An 11277-nucleotide genomic window follows, 5' to 3' on the forward strand; every position below is an offset into this window, starting at 1 on the left:
TGATGGTGTCTCTGCCTGTGTGTAATCTTAGAGCCGGCTGGATTTGGGAAATCTCTTTCATTGCTTTAAAAAAATAAGCAAGTGACTAGACTGAAGGGTCCCGATTAACTGGGAAAATCTGAGCAAAATGCAAACGCCTTCTCAGGTTCTCACCCCCGCAAAACCCTGCTGCGCGTCCCAGGGGAGGGCAGCCGAGCCCAGCTCCGGCTGCAGCACGGGAGGCACCGCACCAGCCCCGGAGAGGAACGGGTCCTGACTGTGCCGCAGCCACGGGAACAGGTCCCGAATGCAGAGCCGGGGCTTCCCTCCGATCCACCCGGCTCTGGAGAGGTCTTTGGGTGGGGAGCACTTCACACACACTGGGATGTGCTGCTGGTCCTGCAAGCCCTCCCCTGCCTGCGCCTGCCTGCCCTCGACGGACCGTGCTCCGGGATGCTCGTGCCCTCCACCCGGCGACAGCTGCCTTCCTCCTGGGCTTCACACTCCTCAGGGTCTGGAGGGAGAGTTGCAACTGGTCAGAGATGACGTTATTACATTGAATTATTATTCACAGACAGGGTTTTTCAAACAGGAATTTAGGGAGGATTTGGCACCCACCCCCCTGGCTCTGCCTGCTCCCTTCCCGCCGGGTCCCTGAGTCACCCTGCCTCGTGTTTATCTCCCTGCATCTCCAGAGCATCGCAGGGACAAGTAAAGCTGGAACTGAATCAAGATAAAACAAATACACTGGCAGAACAGAGCTGAAAGAAAGCTGCATGGGTGCAACATGCTGCCCCCGGGGGGCTGACCAAAGCCTACAGCAAGCTGGGAAGCCAAAGTTCCCACAGGTTTTGAACCAGGTAGGAGGGTGTCCTGAGCCCACTCTCAGGAAAGCTGGCATGCTGCTGTGTGCCTTGTGTCAGAAAGACCTTTGTCAAACATCTAACCCTGTCTTCTGCTGCCGAATTTGCAGACTGGAGTGAGAAATGCCAGGTGGAGTGTTCGCAGCAGTGAGTTTTCCAGCTGCTCGGTAATAAGGCTGTGGAAGAAAACAGGAGGCAGGAGGCAGCCGGCTGCGTGTGCTTGATTGAGAAGCTGCAGCTCAGAGCTGGTGGGACCTCCAGGATGATGCTCAGAGCCAGGTCTGGCATCCCCTGTTAGATCATGTGAATTGAAATCTCTCCCGTGAGAACGACCTGGACACCAGCAGCCCTGCTCTGCCCCTCCTGGCTTTGGGCAGGCTCTGCCACAGCACAAGGTGGCTCAGTGCTAATCCCTCTTGGACGCTAAGATCAGCCCAGCCACTGGCTTCCCTGGGATTTAAAGTCCGGAGAAACTTGTCCCTCATGATGCCAGTGCACAGCCAAGTCTACTCGTGCTGTGGGGCAGGAGGGAGAGGTGGATGGAAGGAGAGCTCCACAGCAAACGTGTCTCCCTTGGGGTTAGCGCGAGGCTACATGCTGACACAGGATCCCATTCCTGTCCTGTGTCAGCTCATGCCTCCTGCTGCCCTCCCTGGGCTTCCCTTGGGCAGGAGAAAAGTCCCCGTGGAGCTACATGGGACAGGAGGAAGCAAACCCAAGGACCTCTGACTGACCCTTGCCCCTTGATGTGCAGCACAAGTACCGCACTTTGGCAGTACTAAACCTTGCAACCACACTCCCAGGGTTGCTCTGACCTCCATGGACCTTGGCTTAATGGGCAATGGGCCCAGCTCTTCAAAGACCCAGATGTCCCTAGCTCCTGGTGATTTGACCTGCCTGGCCCTCCTAGCCCTGCCCTGCTCTGATGCCCCTGCCATGGGGGTGGGCAGTGCTGGCAGAAAGAGATGCCCTTTCTTGGAGGACTCTGTGGGATGTATCCTTTCAAAGCGGGCAAGCAGGCCAGAGTGACTCTCTAAGAAAGACCTGGCAAAGGCTGTGTAGCCTTGTGAGCTTGGAGCAGGGTGGACTGAGACCCCACAGTGCACTGGAGAAAGGGGCACAAGCTGCCCTCTGCCTCAGCTGGCAAGAGAGTACCATAGGCAGGGCAGCATCACAGTGTGGTTATGGAGCAAGTGTCTTCTTCCTGAGCCCACCCACTGGGGCAATGTGTGAAGATGAAAAAAAAATCAAAGAAAATTTAAAAACCTAGAAGATGGAAAAAAAAAACCCAAGAAGATGAAAAGAAATGTGTCCATACACATTTCCCTTCAGTGCAACTCCTAAGATACCTCCTCCCTTTGCCAGGGGAGGACAGTGGGTGCTTCAGATGCCAGTCTGGGGAGAAGAGCTGGGCAGTGTGGCAGGTCACCCAGGTCCCTTGGAACCTCACCACAGAGATGTCCCAGGGTAGCAGTGCTGCTGGCACAGCAGCAATTCAACCTCTGTGGAGCTGAGTGTGGGTGAGTGAACCCCTCGAGTACCCCCTGTGCACCCTAGGGGTGTCTGCAGCCAGCGCTGAGCCAACAGCTTCCCCCTGCACTCACTCCAGTCCCTCCATCACACATCAGTTAGAGACACACCTTGGTTCCCCTGGGACTGTCAGCGCTGTGGTGCCGCTCCCTTTGGCTTCAAGCTCACCGTGGCAGCACATGGGCTTGCACCTGGGCAAGACCCTGGAGCACGCTGGCCCAGGGAGGGAACCTGAGGGCAGGTAGGGATGGCTGGGACTCCACCTGCCAGAGCCTGGTGGGAAGGAGTGCTTGAGCCAGAGCTAGGAGAGGCAGCTAAAGGAAAGCGCCTGTTGCAGGGTAACATTTGTGGGATGACATGTGGGGAGCAGGCTGTGGATGGGCTGTAGCAGGATCTTTGGTCTGGCTGTGGTTGGAGGAGACTCTCTGTGGCTGTGCAGGGCAATGGCTGGGTGCTGTGTAGGGATGCTGCTCATCCACCTCATCTGCACAGCAAGAGTTCCCATTGCCAGCTGCCAGGTGTCCCAGCCCTTCAGCATGGCACTGGCCAAAAGGCCGGGCTTGTCACAGAGGAAAAGAAGGAGTGGAGAACCTGGCAAAGCCTTGTAGCACCAGGTTGGCCAAGGGCTGGGCATTTGGGCTTGGTTTACACCAGCAGCTGCCCGTTTTTCCCTGGAGAAGGGCTCGGTAGCCATCCTTAGCGGTGGGCCATGTCCCCAAGGCACGCTCTAGCCCTTTTATTCGGGACATCTTCAAAAAATAGCTGCCCAGAGCAGTTCTCTCTGCCTTGGAGTAGTGTTGACAGCAACTGCCACGTACAACATGACGTGGCAGCATTGCTCCGTGTCAACACATGTGGTGACAGATGTATGCCAAGCGGGTAGAAATCTCAGAGCTCCATGTTGTTGTTTTTTAACATTGGCGGCTGTCCAGGGATCATTCCTGGTCTCTCCGCCGAGGAGCATTCCTCCAGGGTCCTCTGGGAGAGGAGAGCTCGCCCTGGCAAGTTTTCGAGGACTCCATCATGACATCTTGGCTTCTGCTGAGCCCCTGGGCTGAGTGGTGGACACGTCAGGCTGGACAGGGGGTCAGGAAGATCAAACTGCTCCTCCAGAGACTTTCCTTCTGCATATTCCCTGGCTGGGGAGCGAGATGCCCTGCTCACACTCCCTGGCCCACAATGACCCGTGTGTGTGAATATTTACAGGGTGAACAGCCACAGAACTGCTGATGGCTGCAGAGAAACAAGTCTCCTTCTTCCTTCCTGCAATGCCATCGTGTGAGCAGCAGGAGCTGGGTAGAGGATGTCAGCCCAGTCAATACTGCCCATCAGGTAGCAAGTGTTGGAGTCACCATGAACAGACTGAGACCAAACCTTCTGCTCAGTGCAGCCTCCTCCACCAGCCTGGGCATCAGCTGTCCCAGTTGTCTACGCCATAGGCCTCAGCAGATTTGACATAATCAGCCGTGGGCTGGAAGGGAAGAGGGAGGAACACCCCCCCCTGCCTTGGACTTCTTCATGTGTAAGGGCGATAGGGTAGGTTTTTCTGAAGCATTGAGGACATCTGGCACCACTGGGAAAGCACCAAGGTTTGGGCAGACTATTAGCTGGAACCAGTGGAGCAATTTCTGGTCTCTCAGGGACAGCAGAGAAACTGGGGGCTGAAGTCAGAGGCATCCGGTCTTTGCAGAGCAAGGTGCTGCAGCTGATGCACAGCACAGGCACCCCTGGCACCAACACCGAAGCACCGAGTCCAGGCAGCTGATGGGGACTGCAAGGTACAGCTGCACAGGACACAGAGACTTACACAGGAGGAAATCAGTGTGCACCATAAACGGGTGAGGCAGCGAGGGATGGGGCACAACATCACAGTGCCCAGAAGAAGAAAGCCATGAGGAGCTTGAGAGGCAGAAAAGTACGTCATGATAAGGACCAAAAGAGATGCCAGGGAGCTCAGAACAGGGAAAACACCCTACTCAGTATAGAGAAAATGTATTTCTGAGGCACAAGTAATCCCCTCTCCTGAGCTTCAGGGATGTTGTTTCTTTCCCATCAGCTCTTTGGCACATTTGAACTTGGTGCAGGGTAAGTTCTGGGGTGGTGCCAAGCTCCCAGGACCATGGCTATGAGGTCTCCCTGGGATGCTGCTAGCTCAAGTCCTTGGAGGAGACCTTTGCCATATGCTCCTCCACCGGGGAAGTGCAGCACTGGGGTGGCTGAGGGGTTTTGTTGTGGCTGTGGAAGGAGGAGCTGGAGCTGAACAGTTTTAAACCCCTAAAGCACAAGGTGGCTGGGGTGACCTTTCATCCCATCCCATTTCTCTTCCCATCCCGTTCCTGATGGGAAGAGCAACCTGTGAGCCAGTAATTCACATCTTTGCCCCAGGGCAACCCGTCTGCCTAGAGACACCCGGGTTCTGCCCCTGGCCTGCACGGGCAGAGGGGACAGCCCTGGGTGGCTGTGTGGCCCTTGCTGTCTCCCTTGCCTTCAGCAGGATTTGGGGCCAGACAGGCACTCTCAGCATCTGAATTCCTCCTGCTCGCAGAGGATTGCAGGGAGCCAGGGAGCCGGGAGCTGCTGCGGGAGGCTGCTCCATGGACCCCTGCCAACCACTTGCTATGGCATACTTTGGGAACCGCTCCTTCAGACACACTGATGAGAGCAGGGTAATGTATTTCTACTGGAAAATAAACACATCTCTAATGAAAACCTGGTGCACCATGGTTTAGTCCTTCATTTTTTTGGTTCCTTAAGTGAAAATTAGGGCTTTTGTCTTGTCAGACCCCAGCCTTTCCCCATACTTGCCATGCCAGCCCATCAGCATTATTTCTCAAGCATAAAGAGAGCCTGGTAAACTTAAAGCAAACCTAAAAAGCATCAACACCCCCCAAAAGAGACAGAGGACGTTTGGCTGGGATTTAGGTTCTCTCCTCTCCTGTCCTCCACTTTCTCGGTCCATGTTTCAGGGTGAGGATTTGAAACTTCTGTGGGTACAGCTGAAGGACTAGGAATAACTTTATAACACAGACAACTTTGCTCTGTATCTTTTCCCCTGGCTTGGAGCTAAACTAGTGCCACTGTAATGAGCTGAAAGATAAAAACCTTGCCAGTTGAGTAACTGTGTTGCTAAGACGGTACCACCGATGTTTTGCTGCTACTCGGAATTTACTCGCTTGTGGAGCCTTCCAGCAAAAACAGAGTAGGCACTGCCTAAGTTGAAGATGTGAAAGAGAAATGCCCTTTTCCTTTTGTCACAATTTTTGGTGGTCTTCCTTAGATGGCAAAAGGATGCCAGATGAAGGAAAGACACAAAAATAAGCAGTTTGCCACCATTTCAGCCTTCAGAAGGTGCCTTTAACTTCACGCCTTTCTTCTTAAATGGAATTATTTTGATAAGGCTTTTCTGTATGTGATATGCACCCTTTCCAACTCTAAATCCTTTAATTAAGGGCTAGATTGTGAGCTGGGCTGTGTGCCCGCCGCGAGCAGAGGGAAGGTATACGAATGCTGCATAGCGCTGCTCGGGCTCAGGCCACACAGCCAGCCAAAGCGGGGCTTTGCCCCAGCACCTCTGGGCCTGAGGAGAAGAGGAAGGGGCTGGAGCAGGACCCTTTGGCTGGTGGACACCGCAGGTATAATTAAGCCTTAGGGGGCTCGTGTCTATTCCCCCTGCCCCTTGAAAAGTTCAGCAGAACCCCAAAGGGCATGAGGCGCGGTGGCTGGCACAAGAGCGCGGTGGTTACCCCGCCGTGGGGTGCCCACTTGAAAGACTGGGAGGGTCTTACAAGCCCCTTGCAGACCTTGGTGTCCCCCCTACTTACCTCCCCCCCTCCCCCCCGCCCCCTGCCCCTGGGATGTGTCAAGCACCGTTTTCCAGAGGTCTTGCCTCCCAAAGGGGAAACCCTCTCCGGCCCACCCTGGAGAGCCTCTCGTGTCCCACGGGGGACCTGTCGCAGTGACGAGAGCGTGCCCAGAGCTAAGCCAGCTTCGCCTGGCGCAGGATGATTAAGAAGCATGTTTATAAAGTCCAGGAGACAGCTGAAGGAATTAAGTTACTTGAGTGCTTTGGGATCCTTCAGAATGAAAAATGCTGTATACACGTCGGATTTTATTATTACAATTACAGTCAGATGTTAATCCCCTCACCGGGATTTGCTAAGGCAGTGGTGCCAACAGCAGTACATCGCGCTGAGAAATTGCCCCGTTCCTGACTCTCCAGTGTCTCTGCCCTGAGCTGCTTCTCGTTACTGTGTTTGCTTTAATTCTGACACTGCTGAGAGACCCGTGTTTTCCCACCCAGCAGCCAGCAAAGGCAGGGTACACACATCTGCCTGAGCATCCAGGCTGCCTGGCTCAAACATCCCACGATGTGCACTGGGCTCAGGAAGTCGGTGATGAGAACGCTCTGCTGATAATACCCAGTATGGAGGGATAATGACATGCATCTCTTTTGCAAATTGTTTTTTGAGATCTAATGATAAAAGAGCTGGGGAATGGTATTGTTTCACAGCTCTAATTGCAGAGCGTGTGTGAGCCAAAGGAGTGAAGAGAAGCCCAGAGTTCGGCAAACCAAGGATAACGAGAGCAGAAACACAAGGGAAGAAAAGGCTGGATGTGTTTAAACCTCACACTTTACTCCTGCACTGTGTAAATAACCAGGACACGCTGAGACCAGCTCCTGAGACGGGGCACAGCAGCTTCGTCTCCCTGAAGCCCAGGGGATGATGAGACCTTATGCAGACTCGGGAGTGGATCTCCAACCTCTCCATTTTGTGGGGGGAGTGTTGTCTGCTTTGCCTCTGTGAACCCTGTTTGGTGTTTCTGGGATAACAGAGACAAAAACTGGGGGAAGCGCTGCATTCATCACTGTGCCGAGCGAAGGCAGCTTCACACACTCCCAGTGAGCACCAGTGGGGCGCTCCTGGCTGGTCTGCTGTTGCCACTTTTGATTTGCTTGGTGGGTTGTAAGCACATCGCGGTGAGAAATCGGCCCCATGATCTACCTCATTCCCTCCGCGCCCTGCCTTGGCCCCAGTGGGTAACTGGTTATCTCATGCCTTTGGGAGGGAGTGACTGGCATGGGCAGGAATGTTCTTACACACTGTCAGCCCCGAGGAACCAGCTGTGTGTCCAATTTCTGGACATGGTTCAAGTGTGAGCTCAGTGCCCAGCAATGTGGAGGTAAAGGAGGTGAGAAGGCTTTGGGTTTTCGCTGTGTTGACGCACACCAGGCTTCCACCCTCTTTGCCTCAAAGGTTATGGGTCCAGCTCTCCCCCAAGAGACTGAGCCCCACGCTGCTGAGAAGGGGGTGAAGAAAGAGCCACTGATTCATCCCGGCTGCCGTCACACCGAGCTGCGCGGAGGGACGCGGGGATACTTTATCTCGGGCGAGGGTGATGCTCCTGGAAGGCTGTAGCCTGCCTTGCCGAGATGCTGCTGATGCCGGAGCGCATCCGGCGGTTACGCTGGGTTGTGCTGCCCCGGGGGGTCCTTCTCCGGGAGCGGCTGCTGGGATACGGCGCCCTCCGCCTCCTCCTCTTTGGCCTCCGCGCGAGGCTGGAAGAGGGCTTTGAAGAGGGCTTTGAAGAGGGCTTTGACGGTGGCGTGGGCTGCCGCGGAGAAGCAGACACGGTGGGGCAGCAGAGCGGCTGAGCAGGGCCCGGCTGCACGGGAGGTGTGCGCCGGTGCCCGGACCGCGCCGGGCCGCCGGAGCCGCAGGACGCCGAGGCCGAGGCCCCTTGTGCCTCGGGGGGGGCAGCGCTGCCACCCCGGCGCCTCCCCGCTGCCGGGCCCGGCCCGGCGCCCCGCCAGCCGCCCCGCCCTCCCCTCGCGCCGCTGCGGGGCCGCAGGTGGGACGCGCTCCCGGGGGGCGGCGGCAGGACCCGGCGGCGGCCGCGCGGGCGCGGCTGTCACTCAGCGCGCGGCGAAAGTGACAGCGGGGGCGGGGCGGCCGCGCGCCGGGCGCGTATTTAACTTGGGCGGCGAGCGGCGGCGCGGCAGAGCGCGGCGGGCGGCGGCGGCGGGGCCGGGGTGCGCCGAGCCGAGCCGAGCCGAGCCGAGCCGAGCCGCACCGAGCCGAACCGCACCGCACCGCACCGCACCGCGCCGCACCGCACCGCGTCGAACCGGCAGCGCAGGGCGCGGAGCGGGCGAGGCGCGGAGCCGCGGCTGGATGCGCTGAGCGCGGCGGGGCCGAGCGGGCCCCCGGAGCAGCGGCAAGCATGGGTCGCCGGGGCTGCTGAGAGGCGGCCGAGCCCGCCCCTGCCCGCCCCCGCCGAGGAGCCGCACGGAGCGGCGGGCGCCGCCGGGGACCGCGCCGGGAGCCGGGGCGCGCCACCTCGTTTCGCCGCGCCGGGGAACGCTCCCCCCCCTCTGCCCCCTCCCTCCGCCACCGCCACCGCCCCGCGCCGAGGATGCCCCGGGGGGCCGCGGGCCGCCCCAGCCGCTCGCCATGAGGAGGAGCCCGGCCGGGCCGCGGGCGCTGCCGGCGCCGCCCGCCGCCGCCTGAGCCCCGCGCCCCGGCGGTGCCCGCGCAGGGGCCGCCCGAGCGGGCCGCGGCGCCGTGACCCTCCTCCCCGCCCCCTCGCCCGGCTCGCCCGGCTATAAAGGAGGGTTTTATTCTCGGGCTCCGGTCTCACGCCAAACCCTGTCACACCGTCTAGACGAGCTGTCGTGGGGCTCGGCCCAGCTGTCACCATGGCGATGGAGACGAGTCCGCTGTGAATTTTGGGGGGAGCGAGCGAGAGCGGCGGCGGAGGAGGAGGAGGAGGAGGAGGAGGAAGGCTCGGCCGCCGCCGTGCCCTGCCCTGCCCCGCCGCCGCCCGCGGGGGAGGCACGGACCCCCCGGCGCTCTCGGCCGCGGCTGGAGCCGGCCCGGCGGGGAGCCCCGGGGAGCCAGCGGCCGCGGGCGCGGAGTGAGCCTCAGATGCGTCTGTCACACAACCCCGGCCGAGCTATTTAAAGTAACGGGCCTCGCCGGACTTTTGTCTCTGCCTATTTATGAGTCCCCGGGAGCTGGCAGGCGCCGCCGGGCAGCGCTAGGAGCCGAGCCCGCAGCGCCAGCCCCGCGGGGAAGCCAGCGCCGAGCCGGGGCCGGCGGGGGCCCGCCCGGAGCATGACGGCGATCCGGGCGCTCCTGCTCTGCTCCTGCCTGGGACTGCTCCGACCGGGGGGCGGGCAGCCCTTCCTGCGGCTGCGACCCTCGCCCAGCGACAACCTGCCCGTCAAAGACATCGTGGAGCACCCGGACCCCGAGTACGACCCCAAGGAGCAGGACCTGGACGAGAGGACTCTGAGGAAGAAGCTGGGCAGCCATTTCGACCCCGGTTTCATGGCCGTGGCCGTGCCGGGGCCGGCCAACGCCTCGGGCGCCGAGGCGGCGGCGGCGGCGGGGCGGGGGCGGGCGGCGCTGCCCGCCGAGCTGCGGCGGCTGGAGCTGGGCCCGCCCCAGGGACCGCGCCTCAAGGTGGGCAAGAAGGCGCGGCGGAAGGTGCTGCAGTGGCTCTGGGCCTACACCTACTGCCCCGTGCTCTACACCTGGAAGGACCTGGGCGTCCGCTTCTGGCCCCGCTACATCAAGGAGGGCAACTGCTTCGCCGAGAAGTCCTGCTCGCTGCCCGAGGGCATGTTCTGCAAGCCCGTCAAGTCGGTCACCAAGACGTTCCTGCGCTGGCACTGCCAGGGCTGGTCCAGCCAGAAGTACTGCACCTGGATCCCCGTGCAGTACCCGCTCATCTCCGAGTGCAAGTGCTCCTGCTAGCCCCCGCCTTGCACTGCCGCCTCCTCCTCCGGATGATGATGATGATGATGATGATGATCTATTCTGGGGGGTTGTGGGGGGTGTTGGATGATTTGGGGTTGTTGTTTTTTCCACACATACACACCCCCTGCCCCAGTGCGGGGAGGGGGAGAAGAACCAGGTATTTTGGGTGGGGTTTCTCGGTTTGGGGGTTTCTTGGGGTTTGGGGTTTTGGTGGGGTTGGTGGTTTTTGGGGTTGGGTTTTCTTGGACTTACTTTAATGTTATTTTATTTGAAAGGGGAAAAGCAAACCCAGGAACTGCAGGGCAGGCCAAAGGCACAGTAAAGCACTACAATCAGATGTCTATTTTTATACGTATATAGCCTTCTAACAAAAGGAAAATAAAAAAAACTTTAAAAAAAGAAAAAAACAGAAAAAAAATACCAGCCGTGTAAATAGAGAGATTTTAAAGGAAAGGGGGGAAATTGCAGCTGTTTTTTATTATTATTATAATTATTATTGTTATTATTATTATTTTAAAGACATAGGACCACGTTTTAAACCCATCCCCACAGAACCTGAGTATTTCCCTGCTGAAGGGAAGGGCAGAAATTTCCTGTAAAGATGATTTTATTGAAAGGGGGGAGGGGGGAGTTAAAAAAAACCAAAACCAACGGCAGCATCCCCGAAGATGGTTATTTTTCTGTGTTTTGGGGTCTTTTTATGTCTTCAGACCGCGTCACTGATGTTTGAACTAATTTGCCAAGCTCTCTAGGGTTTTGTTGGGTTTTTTTTTTTAAGTGTATAACGATTAATTAAGGAGGAAATTTTAAAGAAAAGTACAAATCTATGGAAGAGTGGGATCGTTTTGTTGTGTGGGAATACATATAGTCATGTAGAGATGCTAAAGGAAATTTTCAGTGTACAGTTTATTTATTTTTAACATTTGTGTATAGGAAAAAGAAAAAAAAAAGCTAGAGATTATGCCAGAAACTATTGGAAATGTTTACTTGAATATTCCTTTAAAAACATATCAATGTAAATATGAGCTATCACTGATCAAAACATTTTTAGCAATAAACTCTATCTTTGAAGAAAGACCCCCGTGCTGCACCCCAGCTCTCTGGGAGACAAGCGGAGACTCAAATTCTTGCTCGGAGCAGGT

The 11277-nt window shown here is 57.4% G+C and overlaps 1 protein-coding gene across 1 annotated transcript; it reads left to right on the forward strand.

The window, feature by feature from the left end:
• Positions 1-9377: 9377 nt before the first annotated feature.
• Positions 9378-10317, forward strand: LOC311197300 (noggin-2-like). Its single transcript, XM_084271037.1, has one exon. The coding sequence runs from the start codon at positions 9488-9490 to the stop codon at positions 10130-10132; it is 645 nt and encodes a 214-aa protein (XP_084127163.1). The 5' UTR covers positions 9378-9487; the 3' UTR covers positions 10133-10317.
• The last annotated feature ends 960 nt before the right edge of the window (positions 10318-11277 follow it).

This window comes from Gallinula chloropus (genome assembly GCF_964237585.1).
Source record: "Gallinula chloropus genome assembly, chromosome: 15".
Classification (NCBI taxonomy): domain Eukaryota; kingdom Metazoa; phylum Chordata; class Aves; order Gruiformes; family Rallidae; genus Gallinula; species Gallinula chloropus.

Coding starts and splice junctions, on each gene's coding strand:
- LOC311197300 (XM_084271037.1), top strand. CDS start 9,488: ATGACGGCGATCCGGGCGCTCCTGCTCTGCTCCTGCCTGGGACTGCTC.